The sequence below is a fragment of the Pezoporus wallicus genome, unplaced genomic scaffold (assembly GCF_028554395.1).
Source record: "Pezoporus wallicus isolate ANWC-B61680 ecotype Strahan unplaced genomic scaffold, APGP_CSIRO_Pwel_v1 contig_2908, whole genome shotgun sequence".
Lineage (NCBI taxonomy): Eukaryota > Metazoa > Chordata > Aves > Psittaciformes > Psittacidae > Pezoporus > Pezoporus wallicus.
The window spans coordinates 6,481,761-6,505,554 of record NW_026642179.1 but is presented as its reverse complement, the minus strand read 5'-3'; the positions used below and the strand labels follow the sequence as shown (position 1 = coordinate 6,505,554).

The 23,794-nt window shown below is 41.1% G+C and overlaps 1 protein-coding gene across 1 annotated transcript in view; it reads right to left on the bottom strand.

Moving 5' to 3' along the window:
* FGD4 (FYVE, RhoGEF and PH domain containing 4) overlaps window positions 1–23,359 on the bottom strand; it is a 109,354-nt gene extending 85,995 nt beyond the window's left edge. The window contains exon 1 of the mRNA XM_057427912.1: window positions 23,209–23,359. Within this exon, the coding sequence (XP_057283895.1) occupies window positions 23,209–23,359 (151 nt within the window). The remainder of the gene's footprint in view (window positions 1–23,208) is intronic.
* Window positions 23,360–23,794: the final 435 nt, after the last annotated feature.

Here is a 23,794-nt window from a genome sequence, read left to right as displayed (position 1 = left end):
CATCCCAGGAAAAAAGTGGGAAAACAGTTCATGGGGAAAGAAAGGAGTGGCCAAAATGCAAATTCAAGGGCAGTAACATGCCTGGCTACTGCACAGGCATGCCATACAGTTAATGGAATTACACAGTAGTCTTTCTCAGAGAGGATTTTAAATCACACAAAGAATTTCTAAAGCTTGTCTGCCAAACACCTCATATTTCATTTATCCTTACACAGCAGCAAGCCATTCAAAAACTAAATGCCCCTCCTTCAAGTTATGAGAAGTAAAACGCTGCTAGAGTGATCTATTTAAGAAAAATCAAAGCTACATAAAAAAAAGGAAAGGAAAAATTGTTCCTAAAAGGCAGCTACTGGAGCTTTTATATCCCACCAAAAAACCTTGGAATTGTGCATGCACATAATGCACCCAGACATAGCCCCTGCAGTCCTAAGTGTTTTCCATTTTTCCTGAATAATTTCCAGCACTTTTAGAAAATAGGTTATTTATTCTTAAAGAAAGCATGCCAATTACTCCATGGATGAGATGAGCCATGCAAGCAGACAGCAGCTGCTGTAGCAGGTCAATAAGGCACCACAGGAAGGGCAGTGTTGGTTTTTCTCCCCTCAATGACAGATCACAAGCACTGCCTTCATTAACAAGTATTGACTACCCTCTCTAATTACTGCATTCTAGACCTTACATTTTCACTGTAGCACAAACCTCAGCTGCCTGCGGATGCCATTTGCCCAAGTTAGATTTTTGCTTTTACTGACAATTTACCACTCTGAAAAGGGGCAGGCAAACCTTTTTTATAGATTATGTGCTTCTGTTGGATTTCCAAAACCAGCCACAATTCCTAAGGATGTACTTACTGATATAATCTGAAAGATTATGTACCTGAATGTGTTGGCTTGCACGCCTAATGTTAGAAATACAGCTGCAGGATTTAGATTTGTAAACTAGTGAACTGATTTTCAGAAGAGCTGAAACTCAGAACCTCAGAAAACCAGGTTATTTAGCTACTACATTTGTACAGAAAATCCTGGCTGTAGAACGGAACACTTTCAACCCTGCTTTCACAACATTCTGATTAACTGCACTTTTGCTTTCCCGAGGCATGATTCGGAAATAGATAATCAATCCTAACTCACTACAGGCAGAAATTTAAAAGGCTATTTTAATTCTGAATAATACTGTCAGCAGAATATAATACAGCTTAACAGCCCCCCCCCCCCCCCCCCAATGCTTATAGGTAACAAATCCCTATTTATTTGCTTAAATAGCCACTACATTAGCTAAATCTATGGAAAATTATGACTCTTGTATCATACCCTTCTATTCTGAAGCACTTTTGTCTACTTACAGTAATTTATTTACTTACCAGTGAAAATCTCTGACAGCATTTGCTAAGAAATTATGGATTCACTTCTCCTTAGGTCAAAAGGTATTTCTTTCTACACCAAGCTGACTTCCTGCTCACACCCTCAATGTTGACACCCGGAGTGGCTGCACAATATACATGCTGAAGGGCTCGATGTCTTTCATTTCCTTTTGTGGCTTTTAAGGCCAAAACAAGAGGGAGAGCTTTTGTTCACCAGAATATTGCTCTTTTCAGTTACTTTATGAATATTCTGGGTTTTCAAAGTGAGAGCTTTAATCTTCCCATCTGATATATCCTTTCCTTTGCTCCTATCTCGGGTTGCACAGGAAGATGGCAAGGACGAACACAAGCTCAGAACACTCCTCCTTTCTTACTGTTGCACTGTGCATGAACAACATATATAAGTGAATATCAAAAGCCTGTCTGGATTAATGGAAAGTACACTACTGTACTTGCCAGGAGAACATCTTGTTAGACTGCATTTCATCATTCCTTACAGAACAACTTCATTGCCTGTTGGATATTATCTATCATTTCTATAGGACAGCTTGAACTGATATCAATAACAAGTGGTATTTTTTTCACTTGTACCTGAGGGCAATGTCTTTTTAAGGTGCCTGATCATTGCTAGTTTATCTTTAAAACAAGGCATCTACACTGGAAATGCTTACAAGATTGTCATAAATATGCCTTATCTTACTCCAGTTGTTTAACTCAAGAAAGAAGTTATTTCTGTAGGAGATCCAGGACATAAAAGAGATCACAGATTTCAATTTTTTTTTTGGTTCCACAAGTATTATTTTAGTAATGAGATTGTATAAACCAGTTTTGCAATAGCCTTGCTATGCTGAAGCATCTTGTATTCATTGTGTACCAGGTCAGTGTTTTGAAGGATGTCTCCTTAACACAATGCTGTTAAAGCAGTCTCAGTATCAGCAGAGCAGTCCGAAAGTGATAGCTAGCTATGTAGTTCCTGTTTCTCTAAACTTAATAGTCTGTGGTGTGAAAGCACCCTAAAAATATATATTGAAACATCACCTTCAGTCTTGTGCACCATAGTCTGCGTGGTTTATACAGCAATATGAAGCTTTAACACTTACTTGTCCAATAAGCTACAGGTATTAAATATTAATAATTAAATATTGCATTAAATACAATATAGTAGCTGCCTCCTTTTTTTTTGGAAAGAGAGGGAGGGCTACTACTGATCCTTTAAGGTTTCTTTTGCATAGAAGAGAATTCTGGAGACAAAACTATATTCATCATACAGACTATGATAAATATGTAAGAAAAATATTTTATCAAAGGAAATATTTGCAAAAAAAAAAATTTGCAGGTGGATGATCTGCTCCCGAGATGAAAAATACAAATATGACTGAGAACATACAAAGGAAAACATCTCAGCTTTGAAGAAATAAGCTGTAAAGTGTCTCAATCCTTTCAAAACTGTATTACAGCTATTCAGAACTGCTTGAAAATAAAATCAAAATTTAGATGTTATATTAGCAACAGACACCCAGTATCTGATCAAAATCTTGGATATCTAGAATAAGTTGGTTTGGTTCTTTTAAAAAATTAAAGCATGAAAAAAAATGGTGTTTGGAATATCAATACTTTTATTTTAGTGGAACGAAAAGTACTGGTTTTCCATTTCATGTGAAAAATACCCCACAGTTCTCACTTGAAATCCCAGAAATCTAACAGCAGCCAGCCAATCTCCAACTGCAGACAAATAGAGAATTTCAGTCTTGTGAAATGGTCAGCTCACAGTGCCACTGATCTCAGACTGTTCCATGTCATCTAGAGAATTACAGTCACCATACTGAGGGCTACTGCTGATCACTCAGGATGAGGATCTAGTAAAACCAAGACTGACTTTTCCAGTCAGGTTTGGAGTGGGCAGTGAGAGAGATACTTGGGATAGATGAAGTACAATTTTTGAGTGGCTTTAGTATAGTGGCATGCTTAATTCAAATCCACGATTCAGACGGTTTGACTAATTTTGGACATGATATAGTACAGGATCCAGTGTTTTGGCCTACAATTTGACAAAATAGTCCTCGGGATCATTTGTTGTTATTTAGATGGAAGCACACTTGGCAAGTACATCTGCTTCTTATGACCAAAAAAAGAGAGCCATTAATTTGTATGTAATTTCTTGGTAGCTGCTCAGTTGTAAGGAGGAACAAAAGAGAGAGTTGCTGAGACATTTATTTTGCCAGCCATCAGCAGATTCACTGACAAATTCAGAGCAGGACTCACTAAGCTTTCAGTGAAGTCTCTAAAGGCAACTGTGAAGTGCTAAATTACACAGAGGCTGGGAAAACGGAGAAGGTGGTTTCATTCGCACTTGCTTTTTTTGTAAGGGCATCTATTGCCACAGAAGCAGAAAGCAAAACCAAGTTTCAGTAAGGTTTCACTATTCGAGATAAATAACTGCACTCCAGACATGAAAAGGATAATGCAGGGATTATAGCAAAAGGAATTCTTACCACAAAAAGGTTAAGGGTCTTTTACCAGCAATAATCATCTTTATTTATTTCTATAGGCAGTTTATCCTCAATTCCAAATTTTTGTCACGGATCTCCAGCTCTATGTTAGCCACTCACAAAGAAAGAAATATGAAGGTGAATTGCTGTTCTTATTCTAGAATTTGAACTCAGGATAGAAAACTAACGTGCTATAGTACTGCTAAATGTAACCATTCTATCATTAATCATAGATTAACCGGTGAAAGAAAGAGACCTTTTGAATTAAGTCTGTGGAAACAAACCTGTGTTTTACCTGGTCATATTTCTTTCACCTTGAACACAGAAAAAGAGCAGGTCTGATTAAATATAAATACATAGCTGACAGTGTAAAAATTTGCTTACCTTTCATATCACATTACCAATTTCCTCAGCATAACCATTTCTATTAAATCGTGGCATTACCAGGCACAGAGTATTTGCAAATGATTCACAGTTAAAGTAAACCTTAAAGAAACTAAGGCTAGTTTATTGGCTGTAGGTCAATACTCAAGAATTTCAAAGAGTTCAAGAGCTCAATGTATGGACATTCACCTTGAATGCAGATCTTTTCCATATCAGTCAGCTTTCTGTCTTTGTCTTGTTAAAAAGCTATGATGAGTGAGGAGCTTCATCTCAACATACGCATAAGAAAAGATACAGGGAAGTATGCAAAAGAGTTTGGTAACAGATGGGATGATACTAGTACTCACAGATACATGGACCTGTTGTAATCCATCAGAGAATATGTTCCTCCATAGTCACAAGCACTCCATATACAACCAGCATTGTTACCAATTCACCTTTTTTACTGGGCATGAAAAGCTCAGAACCTCCAAGGAGCTTCTCTGGCATTTAAAATGATGCCCCTTGACAACTGCTATATCAAAATGCAATCTGTAAGACAGGCACATAATCGCTAATCAAAAGGGTAAAACAGACCAACTTTGCTGAATCACAGCCAACTGGAAATACTGCAGTAGCCCCTGCTATCAGAGCACAGCACTATCACAGTGGTGACAGCAGCCACCCCACAGAAGAAAGAGTTGTAAAAATGTGACAGTACGACATCTAAAGCTCACCTTCCCTATTGCTCAGTATGTATATAGCTGCTGTGGTGAACATACTGAAGAGAGAATAAACCAGACTACAGCCTTTGCATTCTGGTTCCAGCAAGGAAGCAAGTTATTATTCTTTTTTTAGTAGAAGCTGGTGGAGAATTCAGGGAGCTGTCATGAGGGAAATAAGGTTGTTTTCCATTAAAACATGAAGTCAAAGAAATCACTGCATTCATTTTGCCTGTGTGCTTTAAGCATAGTAAATGCAGGATCCCCACCTAAGTTTGTGTACTGATACAGAATTAAACAGTTATGTCAAGACTTGCCTAAATACCGCTGGATCTCGTGCAATGTTTTACTGATATTTGTCAATAAAGAGCAATATGCAGCTGCTTGTATTTTAGATTTCCATATGCACCATGTACTAATATTGAATTTTCACATTTCCAACACAGCCAGGCACAATTCTGTGTGTAAACCAAAATGGCTGAAGTTTTGAAAGAAACTCAAGTTGAATAAAATTGCTGAAATATAAATTACATTTATGTTAAAATTACCTTAACTGAGGTTGAATTAAATACAGATTTGGATTTCAAAACTCATGGTTAGCATAAATATTACCTTTGTTTTCACCTTTAAGGAGTTGTAAAACACAGGTGTGCCTTTTTTTTTTTCAAACACCTACATTAGAATTAATAGAAGTCCACGCCTGCCTCCTGTTTAATATAATAGATATTATATCTATTTCAATATAGTCAATTGAATCAGACAATTGAATTAGAAAGGACATGAAGACATTCTTCCACTAATCAGGAAACAAACATTATGCATCTTTTCAAAAAGATATTTTGCCTGTATCTTCCTAAATGTGTCTGCTAAGTACTGATTAGGGAACAGGATAACATTTAGAAACCAAACAAACCCAACAAAATAATGTCACCCCACAAGTCCTTGCATTTTCCAAGTTAATAAGGAGCAAACAGTGAAAGAGTAGGCTTTTCTATGGTGTTTTTGCTAAGGAAAAGTAACCACAGTGAGCAATGTGTTGAAGAAACAAACTAGTTTAAGGTCATATCAAAACCCCTCTCCCTGACTCAATATGCTATGCAAAAAAGGCTCTTCAATTTATTTCTTTTTCATTATAATGATTATGGGAGTGAAAATATCAGAATTAAAAAAAATATATAAAAAAGGCAGCCTACAGGAGCTTGCTAACTGAATTCTTGGCAGTAAATTCTTTCGTAATTTCTGGTTGTACCCAAAGGTATCTGTGTCTCATCATGATATCTAACATAAGCAAATGAGAAGTGTTCATTCTGCAAAACAGATTATTGTATTTTGATTATTCATCCCACTTGTTCAGAACAGAAGGAGTTTGTTTTGTTTCTACTGTGCTGAGGAGGCTGTGAAGAAAGAGCACACTAACAGGAGAAGAATCTTGGCAGACAAAGCTCCAGTGTCACACAAACTGCTGCCTCATGTACTGGCACCTTGAGACTCTGCAGAAGGCAGCAGCTGAGGCAGACACTGTCCTTCAGCTCACCTGCAGAAAAATCATCCAGAGAGCACACTGTCAACTGCATAGCGCTGATAAAAGCACAGCTGAGGCGACCATTTGGAAAGGGAAAACTTCGACTTTGGGCAATGTTTGAGGCTTTTGATATATTTCTAGATTTGATTGCAGTAGTAACAGACAAATGCAAGTCACTTTGTCGAGTTATCACAAAGAAGTCAGCAATCAAAACAGATATGAAATTCTGGCTGCTAGAAACTTGCCTATAATCTATGAGATTATTTTACAGTAGCAGACAAATTAACTATTAACTTCAACATGCAAAATTCACTCAGTTTACATTTTCGACACAAATTTAATATGGTACATTGATGTAAAGCCTGATCATCAACAGGAAATATTCCAAAGTTAATACTGAAAAAGCTGGTGACTTGTGTCAGTCTACTACCTTTGGCCACATGCTTGCAGTAGCCGCTGTGCTAACAGGGTAGGCAGGCAGATAATCCTGAAGAATCACCTCAGTTTCTGTAGCCCTTTTCCCTGTTACTCCATAAACGTACAGACGATATGGCTATTTCCAATGCAAGACAAAAAATATTAACTGAAAGCCTCTGAATGAACTGGAGTTAAAAAAATCAAGTTAGATGTAGCTAAGAGGCACTGCTCCCGACCTTTACTTGCTAAAATGAAAAACAGTAAAACAGGAAGAGGGAGCGAGCGAGGGCTGTGTGGCTGAGTTGCCGACTGGGCTTAAACCATGACATAGGCTTACTGTCAGGAGACAAGAACAAAATAAAACACCACAAACACAAACCATTACACAATTGAAGGTTTAATACTTGAACCATATCCAAATGCTTATGTCCAAACTGTGTCCATACCCAATGAGATCATAAAGATTAGGTCCAGTACAGTCTACTAAATAACATTAGTGCTTAGATTGGCCACCTGAGTGTTATACACAGAGAATATTTTTTGATTATCAACAAAAGCACCTTGGAAGAACTACCTATACTGCAACAACTGCATGACAAAGCGAACGCATTGAGAAATCAGTCCCTTTGCTACAACAATGCAGCACCACAGCTGTCTGAAGCAGTCTGCGCAGCGAGAGCATCATGAGCTGGCAGACACCTAGTGTTAGACACATTCTTTTCAGAGACCTTTATATTTTCTTATTCACAACTTTTAGTTCCTTATTTTCTACTTCAGCTTTTGAAGGTGCTCCTTATTTTCCAGGAACTTTTAGGTAATATTTGTGTAGATTGCCAGTATATCCCAAATGGTTAAACACTGCCTCGTTGTTTGCAACAACAATAATAATAATGATAATAATAATGATTTAAAAAAAATAATAATAACTTTTTCCGCTGACAATAGTTTCTTTCAGTGGCAAACCACACACAACCTTTTCAATGACAACAACAAAAAAAATCCCCAATATATGCGTCTCAGACCTATTTTACATAACACTGAGGTCTCTCAATTGGCATGCAACATCAAGGTTACGGTCTCTCACACTGACCTCCAACTTGCTAGAAGATTTTAATTCAATGTATTTTAAAAAAGGTTTTCAACAAGAGGATTAAAAGATAAAAACCACAACCAAAAGAACACCAAACCAACACACACCAACAGGAACCATGCTGCAGTTAAAGAACACACTCTCCAAATAATAAATTATAATTTAAACAGCTGATCATCCAATGCTATAACATCCACCTATAGAGCAAAAAAAGAAAAGGGGGGGAAGAAGACAGTATGTATTCCACACAAAAACATAGATTATTTGCTTCTATTTGCTTAAATATATGTCATTCAAGAGCTTATGGTAAGAATGGAGGTTCTTCATCATTAGCACAATCACCTAATTTTATTCTATGTGGCTAGCTGTGAAGCACAAGTTTCATTTAAAGTTCAAATACTTACCAGCTATCAGAATTCTCCTGCCTTCTCTCAATGTAAGCCCACACACCACAAAAATTGAAAGAGAAACAATCCTTAGGATAAAGTCTTCAAGCACCATGCAGCCAGCTTGTGTAGTCCTCTCTCCTTACTTCCAGTTACTAAATAGCTTCTCCTTTTCTAACCCCTTGTGTACCGTACCTGGAAAACACTCTTATCAGAAAGCTGATTCTGCTTCTATGACCTAAGCCACTGTAAACACTGTATTTTAACGTCAAACAACCTGTGCTTCCACACCTACCAAAAAGAAGAATCAAACAATAAAAAAATCCAACTGTAGTACCTCACATACCTCAGCTCTGTGTCTTTCGGTTGCCAGCTCTGGTTGCCTTTCCCACATTTAGCATTGCCTATCATCTCACTGATGTCCTTGTCAGTCTTCGCAAAGATGATATATTCTCACTTTTCATAGTGAAAAAGCATTTTTTTCCCCTGAAACTTAAGCTAACACTTGACAGCAAACAGCTGCTTCATTTACTTTCTTGAGGGAGGAAGAATACTTGGAGAAATCCCTCAATTCCCATTCTAAGCTACAGATACAGGGTGGTACATGGGCACAAAGGCAGCCCAAATATTAGTGACATGAAGGACTACCTCAGAATGAATGTAAGGAAAGCACAGAGGGGCAGGAATGTTTTTTCACTTCCAATACATACTTTCTTACAAGAAAACAAAGCCTAGTAGAACACTAAAAATAGACTCCTAAAAATATGCACTACAATAGTCTTCACAGAGCACAAGTCAGTTATTTCTGCCTAGGTTTCTAATCTCCTTCCCTGGGATGAAAGGAATTAAAAAGCCAGCATTGGTGTGAGCAATAGTACTCTACAGCACAGGGCACAGAGGGAATTGGATTCTTTTCCCTCAGCAGACTCTCTCCAAAATGTCACTCTACATAGGAAATTTCTGTAATTCTTTCCTGATCTGCAGAATATGTCCCAAGTACCTCCAGGCAAAAGGAAACAACTGGAAAGCCTGATGCTGCAAAGGAGCACTTACGACACTTTCTGGGCCTGAACAACAGAACCTGAGTTTTCATTTGCAGTGCTGTACAGTTACTTCTCTGCAAGTGAGGACTTGGAATCTGTAACTTCACTATAATTGAGTATTCACTACAGCGTGACCAGACACATTAACTGGAACAGAGTTACATTCAACTGCTGTGACCCAGAGCTGATCCCCATGCAGATACTTCAGCAGCATTACCAACTCAGTGTCTTCCAGACACTGGCTATTTTTCTTGTCAGCTCTAAAACCACTTTCCTTTTTGAAAGGACTACCTTAATATTCTCTCAGAAAACCATAGCAAAAGTAATGGATTTCAGAAAATAAGAGTGAATTGTTTGTATCAAAGAAGTTTTAGAAGACTGTGAAAGTTTTCTGATGTCTCATAAAAGAGGCTCATGCTCCAGCTCACAGTTGTCAAATACCACATGCTATTTCAGATGAATGCTGAATGTGTGTGCCTTGACCCCAATAGAACAGAAGTGATCAATAAAGGCTTGGCCTTCAAACATCAGTGTTTAACCCTGGGGGGGGGGAAGTAATCTGACAATTTGAGGCACGTGAGACTTCTAGAAATACTTTTCAGCTTTCTAAATGCTGCAAATATTTAAATCAGTGAATCGTAAGAAATGCACAACTACATAATTCCTTCTTTTTTTTCTCCTTTTTCATTCAGGACCTATCACCTTCCTATCCCAACATTTTCTGTAAGTTTTATGAGGCGCATAACCAAATTAAGATTAGTTTTAATAAGGAACCAGTCGCACACAACTGCTGAATGGCATTTAAGAAATAACAGAGGATGCAATATTCACGGTACGTTACATACCACAAACATCCCAATATTACTCAGGTTTTAAAATGGTAAGCCCCAAAACAAACAAACAAGGAAACAAAAAACAACAAAAAAAGGATTTTTGTTGCAGTTCAACTGCATTTGCTGCAAACAACCAAAAAACCCCACATAAAACTAATTGACTATACAGTTGTTATCAGCCACATGATAAAAGCAGAGATTATACTGTTAAAAGTTAACAATTGTTAAAACCAGGAAGTAATAATTCTGCACAGTTAGGATGAACAGACACTTGTTTGTTTAAGCTCTATCAAAATCCTTGGAAGAGCTAAGTCATTTGGGTTCTGAGGTACCTTTAAATTCCATTAATACACAGTGCTAATATTGTTAGAAAAGGGTGAAGTTTTTACAATAAAATAATCATATAAAATAGTAAAATGATTATATTTGAGAAATTTATAAATCAATAGTAAGGCTTTGTATATTAGAAGACGTTGTAACTTTGCCGTTTTGTATCATAGTTACTCGTAACTAAATGTTACGATGGTAGTCTTGGTAGCAAGAGCTAACATAACTATATATGGTGAGGGGAGTATGGGTGTATTTAGGGAAGTATGTATTGTAAAACTCTACCCAAGCAGAACCTAAGTTTAAGATAGCCAAAAAGGGCATACCAGAAGCATCCTGGTGAAGATAAGAGAATGCTAACGTCCACAAGACGATTGGGACCTAGCCAAGTAGAGAAAAGGTGAAGAGGACAACCTGAGGCAGACTTCTTACTTCATCTAAGGAAGACTCCTTACTTCATCAGGGCGACCACCAGAGGGGGGCTGCGCAAGCGCAGAAGAGGCTGATATCGTAATAGACTGATGTAGCAATCCTTGATGCATATGTATTAGTCAATGATGTAATCTGTGTTGAATATGTATTAGTGATGAAATTTTTAGTGTATAAATTGTGAACGCGATGTGACGGGAGTTGGAACCAGATTTGGGTGCGTAACCCTGGTTCCCAGCGCCTCAATAAAGCACCTCATATAACCATCCCGGTGGTTATGTGTTTGTCTCGACGCTAACAATATTGTTCTCATTTCTATGAGCAGAAAGCTTTTAATACATCCTATGCACACACAGTCCTTACACAGAAAATAAGATAAACACTTAAAGGGCCAATTATCCACACTGAAGTTGAACACCAAGTGCAACCCATGTCAATACCAGCCACGTCTCTTGCTGACTATACACAGCAGATAGGATGACTTTTTTCCCCCACTTTGACTGCATGTCAGGAATGTTATTCTGACAATATCCTCCGTGCTTGCTACATTACAATGACTAGGTATAAGGAAGTTCAGAAATAGATTATATGCACAACCAACCACTTGGGTGGTTGTGCCTTGATTTGCTTACACCCTTTCTATTCAACTTAACCACCAAAAAACACTACAGCAATTATCTCCTGCTACCTTACCTAGCTTGGCAGTGTCCAAACAGCACATTAAAAGTCAACTCAGGTGTTAGCATGCCCTTTGTTTGTAAGCCTGGTGTGTGGGTATTTGTCCACTGGATCAAATACAGATTAATAAATTGTTGAGAACACTGTTTACTGCATTATCATAAATAACTCAAGAGAATGTGAAGGTAATTACAGAACAGTTGGCTGAGATTACCAGAACTTCATGAAAGTCAAATTAAACTTTTGTATTAACAACTGCTCTATATTTTAAAATGGACAATTGTTTTTAGTAGTAAATACATGCAACTTGCTTCCAAATTTAAAATGCCTCTTAATAAAATTCATAGTTCCATATTTAGAAATAAAAAAGCCAAAACAGAAGTGCTGAATAATTTCATGCATTGATCACAATTCTCATTTAATTGTATACACCACAAAAATTTGGTGTTTTGCAAAGCTTCCCACAGAATCGTATTTTCACCCAAGATTTTCCAAGCTTTAGTTTTAAATAGATAAAAGCCCTCTCTTTTAAGAATTAAGAAGCTATAGGCTTTCAATGGGCAAATAAGAAGAATCCCCAAGAACTCTTGAAAACCATCCTCCAGTGTCTGTCATCCTCCATAACTTTCTTGAATGCTATAGCATTGCTAGCCCATTGGAGAATAGTTAAGTACAAAAGGATTCTACCCTCAGAGGTGACAGGTAATTTCTTAATGACAAAAGTTAGTGTCAGACTGAAAAGGAATGTACAGCATGTACAGTTATTAAGACAGAACTGTTTCGGCAAGAGTCAACTGAAGAAAAGGCTAGCAGCATAACTGCATAAAACTGAAAAAAAGTTTCAATTCAGTCAAAAAGAATTAATTTTTTTTCTGCATCAGTGTCTTCGTTTTGATTTCTTAAATCACTAATTCTGAAGATGAATGTAGTTAGTAAGTTTAATTTCCTGTTACTGATGTTAATACAAGTAATGCATATTTTAATATTCAATTACGAAACATGTATCACAGACCAGATAGTGATTGGTGGCATATGAGAGCAAAGAGGAAAAATACTCTCATTACCCATTGCAAGAAGTTGTCATCAAGCCCTTCTGAGGCAAGACAAAACACTGTGAAAGAAATTTACATTCAAATTTTATTAGCTGTGATTCAGGCAGTTTATAGGGAGGGGTTAAGTCAAGTCTGATGGAGACTCTAACTTTCATTTTTTTATTTAAAATAACCTGTTTCATGGTGGAAGAGAACCTAGGAGTCTGAAACAGTGACAGGTAAGGTCAGGATCCTCAGCTAGAACCAGCAGTAGTGGCAGGGACCTCGACACTCCCTCCCGTTTCTACCTCCAGAAGCCACCAGGTACGGGCAGGAGGATATGTTTTCCAGACTGAGGTCTCTCATGCTTCACAGAAACAGAAGACATATCCAAGATGCAGTTAGAAACTCCTCCATTAACTTTCACCTCAAATGTCACAAAGTCCCCAACAAAATCACATAGAAGACCCCCAAGATTCCAGCTGGTCCAGAGAAAGCCTGCAGCACTAAACCAGGGTCTAGGACAGCTGCCTGCAGCAGGGCCACCAGCAGCCCTCAGGGAGAGATGAGTATGCAGGACACAGAGTTAAAAGGTAATTATACAGCTACAAGGCTGGGTGCCATTACAATGGCTGGAAGTTCCTACCACACAGGGTACCACAAGACCGACCAACAGAACCAGAAGCCTAGCACAGAAACGTCACATGAATCATAGAATAGAATCATAGAATAGTTAGGGTTGGAAAGGACCTTAAGATCATCTAGTTCCAACGCCCCTGCCATGGGCAGGGACACCTCACACTAAATCATATCACCCAAAGCCTCGTCCAACCTGGCCTTGAACACTGCCAGGGATGGAGCATTCACAACCTCCCTGGGCAACCTATTCCAGTGCCTCACCACCCTAACAGGAAAGAATTTCCTTCTTATATCCAACCTAAACTTCCCCTGTTTAAGTTTTAACGCATTACCCCTTGTCCTATCACTACAGTCCCTAATGAAGAGTCCCTCCGCAGCATCCCTATAGGCCCCCTTCAGATACTGGAAGGCTGCTATGAGGTTTCCACGCAGCCTTCTCTTCTCCAGGATGAACAGCCCCAACTTCCTCAGCCTGTCTTCATACAGGAGGTGCTCCAGTCCCCTGATCATCCTCGTGGCCCTTCTCTGGACTTGTTCCAACAGTTCCATGTCCTTTTTATGTTGAGGACACCAGAACTGCACACAATACTCCAGGTGAGGTCTCACAAGAGCAGAGTCGAGGGGCAGGATCACATCCTTTGACCTGCTGGTCACGCTCCTTTTGATGCAGCCCAGGATACGGTTGGCTTTCTGGGCTGCGAGCACACACTGAAACCGGCTCATGTTCATTTTCTCATCGACCAACACCCCCAAGTCCTTCTCCACAGGGCTGCTCTGAATCTCTTCTCTGCCCGACCTGTAGCTGTGCCTGGGATTGCTCCGACCCAGGTGTAGGACCTTGCACTTGGCATGGTTAAACTTCATAAGGTTGGTATCAGCCCACCTCACAAGTGTGTCAAGGTCCCTCTGGATGGCATTCCTTCCCTCCAGGGTATCAACCGAACCACACAGCTTGGTGTCATCGGCAAACTTGCTGAGGGCGCACTCAATCCCACTGTCCATGTCAGCGACGAAGATGTTGAACAAGACCGGTCCCAACACCGATCCCTGAGGGACACCACTCGTTACTGGTCTCCAGCCAGACACTGAGCCATTGACCACAACTCTTTGTGTGCGGTCATCCAGCCAGTTCTTTATCCACCGAGTGGTCCATCCATCAAATTGATGTCGCTCCAATTTAGAGACAATGATGTCGTGTGGGACAGTGTCGAACGCTTTACACAAGTCCAGGTAGATGACATCACCTGCTCTACCCCTGTCCATCAGTTCCATAGCCCCATCATAGAAGGCCATCAAATCGGTCAGGCAGGATTTCCCCTTAGTGAAGCCATGCTGGATGTCACCAAGCACCTTGTTGCTTTTCATGTGCCTTAGCATGCCTTCCAGGAGAATCTGCTCCCAGATTTTGCCAGGCACAGAGGTGAGACTGACTGGTCTGTAATTCCCTGGGTCATCCAATTTCCCCTTCTTGAAAATGGGGGTTATATTTCCCTTTTTCCAGTCATCGGGAACTTCACCTGACTGCCATGATTTCTCAAATATGATGGCCAGCAGCTTCGCAACTTCATTCGCCAGCTCCTTCAGAACCCGCGGATGGATCTCATCAGGACCCATGGACTTGTGCACATTCAGATTTTTAAGATGGTCTCGAAGCAGTTCTGCTCCTACAGTGGGCCCAAGGTCTTCATTCTCACAGTCCCTGCATCTGCCTTCCAAGACTTGGGTGGTTTGGTCAGAGCCTTTGCCAGTGAAGACCAAGGCAAAGAAGTCATTCAGAACCTCAGCCTTCTCCAAATCCTGTGTAGCCAGTTCTCCCAAGAGCTTCCTGAGGGGGCCTACGTTCTCCCTAGTCTGGTTTTTATTTGCTATGTACCTATAGAATCCCTTCCTGTTATCCTTAACAACCCTAGCCAAATTTAATTCTAACTAACCTGGTCCCTAGCTTCTTGGACAACAGCCCTGTACTCTTCCCATACCACCTGTCCTTGCTTCCACTTATTCTAAGCCTCTTTTTTCATTTGAATTTTCCTCAGGAGCTCCTTATCCATCCAAGGAGGTCTCCTGGCCCTCCTGCTGCACTTCCTTCTGGTTGGGATGCAACACTCCTGGGCTTGCAGTAGGTGATCCTTGAACAGTCTTGGGCCCCTCTGCCCTCTAGGGCTGTATCCCATGGAACCTTACTAAGCAGGTTCCTGAAGAGGCCAAAGTCTGCTCTTTTAAAGTCCAGGGCAGTGAGCTTGCTGCACGCTCTTCTCACTGTCCTCAGGATCTCAAATTCGAGCATCTCATGATCGCTGCATCCAAGGCTGCCCTGGAGCGTCACATTTCTGATGAGCCCTTCCCTGTTGGTGAGCACAAGGTCAAGCACGGCACCTCTCCTTGTCGGCTCCTCTGTTACTTGCAGAAGGAAGCTGTCTTCCACACAATCGAGGAACCTCCTGGATTGCTTGTGCCGGGCCGTACCGTCCTTCCAACCGATGTCAGGGTGGTTGAGGTCACCCATGAGAACAAGGGCCTGCGAGCGTGAGGCTTTTCCTATCTGTCTATGGAGTGCTTCATCCGCAGGTTCTCCTTGATCAGGCGGTCTGTAACAGATGCCCACAGTAATGTCTCCCATAGCTATATTCCCTTTAACCCTGACCCACAAACTCTCTGTGGACTGCTCACCTGTCCCCAGACAGAGTTCCATACTCTCCAGCCTATCCCTAACACAAAGGGCAACTCCCCCTCCCAGCCTGCGAGGCCTGTCTTTTCTAAAGAGCCTGTAACCTTCCATTCCAACACTCCAGTCATAGGAGCCATCCCACCATGTTTCTGTGATGTCTATTATATCATACCCCCATAGACGTGCACACATCTCTAATTCCTCGTTTGTTCCCACATGCTCAACTAATAAAAAGCCAGATCTTTAAAAAGGACAGAAGAAATCCAGCCACTGAATCAGTCAGAATTATTTTTAATCACTGGTCACCATTATATCTCCCTGGTCCTCATCTAGGCATACTACATCTGGGCACACTAGCATCTGTTTGAGAGGGATGGTTAGACCTGCAAGTGAGCTGCATTATCATCTCTGCTGCAAGACATCTGTTCAGAAGCCAGGAATATACCACAGGATTTCACATCTTGCATTACAGTTCCAACATGTTTTTTCTTCTTTCCAGGCTATTTAATTTATTTTACATTAACATCTGTGACACGCTTTAGCATTAACACTTCGTAACTAACAGTATTTCATTGCTCTGCCCCCCCCTTCTACTCAGTGTCTTTAGTCTCCAAGTTTAATCCATTTTATGCTCCATTTTACTGAGTTTCAGTGTAATCAGAGGCATCAAATTTCTCTGAAACTTGTTAAAAATACATTTCTTTAGATGTCTGGTTTTGCAGACTACTATAGCAATTAATTTTTTTCTCCTGCTTTTACTAATTTCTCCATATCTTCTGATACCACCTTACTACTGTGTACTTGTGCACTAGGACCACATCTCTGATTTTTACTTGGTTTGTCAACATTTCCATATAGTCCCATCCTTCTTCCCTATATTCATTTCAAAAGTTGTTTCTTCTGCTAAAGTCATCTCTGTTAAAATGCTACTGCCAATGCAACTAGCTAAAAAAATTCCTCTTTCAATTTCCTCCTTTTACTTACTTACTACTGCTCTGGGAATACCCTCTCTAAAGAAAAATATCTCTCCCCTTGTCAGAATTACAGGAGTTTGTTGGTAATGGCCTGAATACATTGAACTTTCCACAGCAAACATGATTAAAATGTTTCAGCCATCAAGAGCTTGAAGCAGTGTATTCAGAGATTTAACATGATGGAAGGGATCATTCTGATCATCTAAATGTAACTATTTTTCTTGGATCACCTTATATTCAAGAGAGGTATTACATACAATATCCCATACTGGAACAGAAAGCTATTTCACACACACACACACGCACACACACCCCAATAGAAAAAGGAGTCTCAGATACTAGATTCACGGTCAGTGATTTTATTAAAATATAGAACTGACAGTAACATTTTGAAGAAAATCTATTCAGCATTTACAGAACTAGAGGAAAAAGCTCACAAGCATCTTAACATTTGCTTGCTTCATATTTTTCTTTTTCTTCTCACAAAGTGTTCATCCTGGAAGATAAATTGTCTTATGCAGCAAATGTGTAACACTGCTTTAAGACATAACAGTGCAGAATACAGCCGTTGTAGTGCTTTACCACAGATCACACTGTACCCGAGACATACTGACAGGCTCAAATACTGCCCAGTTATGAACTGGATTTTGACTGACATGCTGAGAGATAAGATAGTCCCTCAGCATGACTTAAGAAGTGGGTGAAAAGCCTGACAACTGGAGTTTTAAGCAGCACAGGTACTGACAGCCAAGGCACAAAATAATAGCCAAGGGAAATCATAACTTTTTCCTTTTAACAGCTCCCTTTCTCAAGATTTGTGTTTTTCTGGTTGCTCAAAAATAACACATTCTTCAAGCAAGCTCTCCTTTTTCTAAGCCAGAAATCTCTGAACCGTATTTATTAACTTACCTGCAAAAACATCCTGCTCTTGTGATTTTGTACAAACAAACTAATTCGTATTCTGTGTGCAAAGTATTACTTTCCCAATTTCAGCTATGCCTAAAAAGCATTTTAGGAAAGGCACATACTAGCACCTCCGCAATTTTGCCCTCTCAGTGTATATCCTAAAGAAGTGTTTCCAGCAAGGAGCAGACTTATGTTATTTTCAGCAAATGCATGCCACCTTGTAACTCTTCTGTGAAGCCCTTTGTGTATTGTCACTAGCAAGCCAAGCAGCAAGTACAAATTCTAATTTATTTCAGGAAATCTCCATCCTGATCACCAGGAAGTCAGCATTACAGGATCAACAACAGTTACTGGGTAAAGTAGATGCTGTTAGGCAAGGTCTAAATAGACACACCAGGCCAACCCAAGATACACATATAAGTGACTTTGGTACTGGATAGTCTATGAGCCAAGCAGTACACTCTTACTGGCTTTAAAGAGATTATTTTGGTCCTAAATAATTGGGGGCGAGTGGGTGAAGAATAATAATACAGTAAAATTATATTCAGGAAGTTAAATCCTGTTTCCTGGCACTTTCAAGCAACACATTTGCTTCAATAGGAGGCACATGGGATTAATTTGACATACAGAAACAGGAAGCTCTCTAATAACAGACAGGAAAATGTATTTTCATGCAGGTTCTGCATAAAGCAATTTTTTATACCTTCCCTCATTTCTTAAGGGAGAGGAATATTTAAAAGCAGTTTCCTATATATTCACCTTCCTCTCTAAGTTTTTAAGACACTTTTTAAGTATCAGCTCTCTTTGATAAATCTCAACTTTAGAAAAAAAAAAAATAAAAATCCTTGCATTGACCAGGAAAGCATGTAAGGCAACTCGTTCTCTTTTGCAGGGGTCTCTAATGCATCTACAGATTCCAATCATTGCTTAGATTAGCCCTCACGATCCTATAGGTTTTCCGTAAACACACTGTATAAGCAATCAGATTTTCAATCACTGCAGACCAGTCAACAAAACGCAGCAGGTAACACAAAGCCAGGAGTAAGGATAATGATAGTCCAAACTTCATTGTTCTATTTTTTAAAATAAAACAAAACCAACAACAATGAAAAAAAAAATATCAGGCAGGGCATAGCTGTCATTCCAGCTTTTAAATAACACCCTGAACAATAAAGACATTTTTCATAGACTAGAGCAGCATGCTATTAGAGCTTCATTTAGTTATTTCCCACTGCAAGATGGAAACCCAAAAGACTACTGAAGTTCTGCTAACATAATCCCATAAAATCATATCCATTTAACAGGCAGAGATACAACAGTAGCAGTGGAGGACTTTTTTTTTTTCCTGTCAGGGTTTGCAGACACCTTACTGCAGTGAATGCTGTCCTGAATGCAAATTACCTCAGCTCCCCAAGAGGCACACTGCAATGTCTGAGACTGCCAACATATGGTACAATGCCAGAAGACATACATTTAGGAAAAAGGGAACAAAACAAAAAAACAGTCCAGAAAGGGTGTAAATTTGCACCTAGGTGAACAAAGCCAAGGAACCAGTGCAAGATCTGAATGGCACAAAAGTTAACCTACTCTATGCGCAGTAAGGACAGAGGTGAAGGAATAGAACAGCAGAAAAAAGCTATTTCCTGCTATGAAATCAAGTTACTGTGTCCTTGTGTTGAGCTATGTCTTCACAGCTAAATCAAGTCCACTAAAAGGAGATACAACCTTCTCAGATAACTTAATTCCATGAAGAATCAAAGTAGTAGTCTGCTCACACCTTGCAGAGCTCTTGGCTTATGAAAGATGCTGAACAATCAAGCAGTAACCTGCAGCTGTTTCTTGGCAGAAAGTTGATTTTGAGTTAATATGCATAGATGCATTTGAAGTAAAGATTTGTTCAAGTTAGCATCAACTCTGAATTCTAATTTAGCAGAAAAAAAAAAGGACACCAAATCCACATGTTATTCCCTTCAAAAACTGATTATTAATCATGCTACTCCACTCAATGCTCTTCTCTGAACTGTCTCCATATATCAGCCTCGACATTTTCCAGCCATTTCAAAGTATCTCTGAAGATTCAAGCACTCTTTTGTTCAAACCTTTAAATTAATGTTAACTTCTAACAGGAAATAATTCTTGCTTTGTCCTGTTGATAGTTTAACATACCAAGCTTTTTCAAACTCATATGTTAACAAAACTCAATTGCAATTTTGCACATGATGATGAACCTGAATGATTTCGACTATAGTATGCTGAATAGCAGAAAGATTCTTCTGTTAGAAGTCAGAAGAGATTGTAATTCACAATAAAAGACTGATGCTGAAAAGGGAACTTACACAGCCCATTTCAGCATTAGAAATGTTTTCAGACAACACCAAGAATGAAAATACTCCCTGGACTTCTGCCTCACAGCACAGAAAACCTGTGACATTCCCTACTTTATCAGGCCAATGTCAAAGGCTCTAAGGAAACTTGAGTGTACAGGAGTTTTAATAGGTCTTAAGTCTTTGCACTGAATAGCACACAATTTACTGGTCTGAGATCTTATATGCCTGCCATATACATAATCTAGATTTTTTTCTAATGTATTTGTAAGCAAATATAGCTCATTTAAAACATCTAGTTTCTCCAGTTTCTTTCCAGATACAGATCTGAGACAACTGCCTGAGTCCTGTTCCCAAGCAGTAATGTAAGTAAGTGGCATATTTCACAACACAATCATTGGAGATATGTGGGCTACACTAACTCCTCCTTCCAAGCAGGTTTTCAAGCAGGTCAAAAGTATACATCAGAAAACCCCTTTAAAATCCAGTTACATTTTGTAAGGCAAAAAAATGTAAATGTCTGCTGTTGAGTTTTGGGGAGTGTTGGGTTTGTGTGTTTTCCTGATAGAAAGAACACACACAGCTTCATGTTACACATGGGGATTAAAGCTTATACTTGCAGAAGAGAAGCCAGTGCAGTCATATTCTAACTACAAAGAACAGAGAGGGAGGCTATGAAGCTATGCTGGGGTTACAGGGTGCTGGAACACATGCCAGAGTGTCCTCTGCCATCAGCAGGAGCAAATAAGGAGCTAAAGTCCCACTAACAGAATTAAGATTGTTTGTATACACAAGGTTTCTTCACCTCATTTTCTAGGAGAAATTAAAATTATGATGAATTAAAATTATGATGAATTAAAAAAGGGAGGATTTATGTACCTACATGAGAAAAGCCCAAAATCATCCCCAAACCTCCCTTTTATTTCCCATATCTTTGGGGTTCATTTCCTTACCTTAATTTTGTGAGTTTTTCATCTTGCAATCGTATTTAGCAATCATGATGCAGGAAAGTACTATGAAGTTGGTTATTTCAGTGCAACTGATAAGGGGCATGTTGCTCTTGTTATGACCCTTCCTGCCATCCAAAACCCTGAAGAATGCTCACACTGAAAAGCTATACATTGGGCATATGTTTAGTAAATAGAAGTAATTCAGTGGAGGTGTGTGCACAGGTAAAAAGAGCAACAATAAAAGACTATAGAGAGTAAGAAACTGTTACACAGAAGTCTAACTTAATAGTAACAACAGAAGTCCAATGAAACTAACATAGAAACTAATAGAAAACATGGGAACCCTGTTGTAAGCATACCTCTATGAGAGAATGAAATCCATTAAGTCTACATACTACAAATACACCTGTCAATTCCTCTTTGCCAATGTAAAGCCTTGGGGGGGTAATCACACCACCAATAAAAAGTTGTGTATTCATGTACATATCCAGAGCTAAAATAAAGCACACTATGAAGACCATCATGATAATCTGTTTTTGTATGTGCATACTCATCATCAAATTAAAGCAGGCCTTTTGCCTGGTAAGTAGTGAAAACACAGCCCCCAGGCAAAACACCCCATCCTTGTATTTGACACGTCATCATTCCCAATGTCATAACAAGCAGATATCAGAGACTATTTCACACACCGTGTCCTTCTGCATGCATAAAACCAAGCTGGTGTGATGTCACAAGCATGAGCACAGCGTGTCACATCTGCTGTCATATCACAGAAGTTTAGACATATGAATGGGTGTGTGCATTAACCTGCTTGAAAACACAACCTCCTGAAGTTTGGATTTCATGATAGCTAATTTTTACAGCATGACCAAGGTAACACAGATAACCAGCCTAGACTGACAGTCTCTTAATAGTACAGCATTAACGTTCTAGCAGCTGCCTCCTAGAGCAAAACATGTCAAACAAGTCTAACACAAGTCTGTTGCTCAAGGTAAGAAAGAGGCATTGGGGAAGGGCAGGTGTCAGACATGGGTCTGCCAAAGGAGGGAAAAGTGCTTTCCTGGAGTAGTGCATTCAGCTCTGGAGCCCCCAGCACAATGGGGACACGGACCTGTTGGAGCTGAGTCCAGAGGAGGGCCATGAAGACGACCCGAGGGCTGCAGCACCTCGTGTATGGTGACAGGCTGAGCGTTGAACTTGTTCAGCCTGGACAAGAGAAAGTTCTGGGGAGACCTTAAAGCAACTTTCCATACCTGAAGGAGGCTACAAGAAATCTGGAGGAGGACTCTTTACAAGGGAATGCAGTGACAGGACAAGGCAGGATGCCTTTAAAGTGTCAGAGGGGAGATTTAGACTAGATATTACGAAGTTGTTTACTGTGAGGGTAGTGAGACACTGGAACAAGTTGCCCAGAGGAGCTGTGGCTGCCCCATCCCAGGCAGTATTCAAGGGCAGACTGAATGGTGCTTTGAGAAATCTGGTCTAGAGGAAGGGGTCCCTGCCCATGTCAGAGGGGCTGGAACTGGATGAGCTTCAAGGTCCCCCCCAACCCAAACCATTCTAGAATTCCTGACAGTCTAAGAGCTGCTAAAAGTACAACTTGAGAACACTCTATGCCGAGATGGGGGCTAACAGTATGAGCTGAGCTGAGCTGCAGTTACCCCCAGCTCCGAGGGCCAGGATTGCTCTCCCCCGTCAGGCTCAGCCCCACCAAGAAGTGGCCCCGCCACGGCCGCCCACCGGCCATTCGCGCGAGTCCTGCTCTGCAGTGCATGGGCACGCACGGCAAAAGTTGGTTACAAGTGAGCCTCCTCCCTGCCTTTTGTCGAGGAAACACGACCGTGTATTTATACAAACGGCCCGCTGCCAGGCGAACAGGCAGGGGAAGCCCGTGGGAGCTGGCCACAGGAGTCAGCCCTCACCGAACCCACGCGGCGGAGCGACCCTGGCAGCATCGGAGCTGCCGCTGTGCCCAGTCGCCCCGGGACAACCCGGCCCCAGTCCCGCCCGCTAGCACCCCGGCTGTGGGCTAGGGCCGAAGTGACTATTAGGGCCATTACCTGCAGGCGTCCTCCGGGCGGTCGGCCCCAGCGGGACCCCCACGGGGCAGGTGGGCGCTGCTCCGTTGTAAGCAGTGTCCGGGACGGCGGCGAGGTTGGATTTCCTGCGGATAGCCGCCCGCCTGAAGCGCACACCCTCCGCTCCACTCATCCTTAGGGCAGGGAACAGAGAGTCACAGTAAGGGAGAAGCCACCGAGTCCTCAACGCCCTTCCCGCCCCCGTGACTGCGGGGCCGGCGCAACCCAAGGCCAACACCTCCCTCCCTACCCACCTGCACCGCCTCCGGCGCCGGCCCCTCACCTGCAGCCGCTCCCCTCCCCTCCCCTCCCCGCGCGCCTCCTCCCTCCGCGCCGTCCCGCGCTACCTGCCCAGCGGCCGCCGGCCCCAGGCGCTGCCTCCCGCCGGCACACCGAGACCCTGTCTCCGCCCCCCGTGCCGGGCCGGGCTGCGGGGCCCCTTCGCTGACCTTAGCGACGCGGTGCAAGTTCCCTCCGCGGCCTGGGCAGGGGAGTGGGAGCCGCTGCTGCCGCACTTGTTCCGTTTCCTCCCGGCCGGTGCCCGGCATCGCCGGCCCCGGTCCTGACC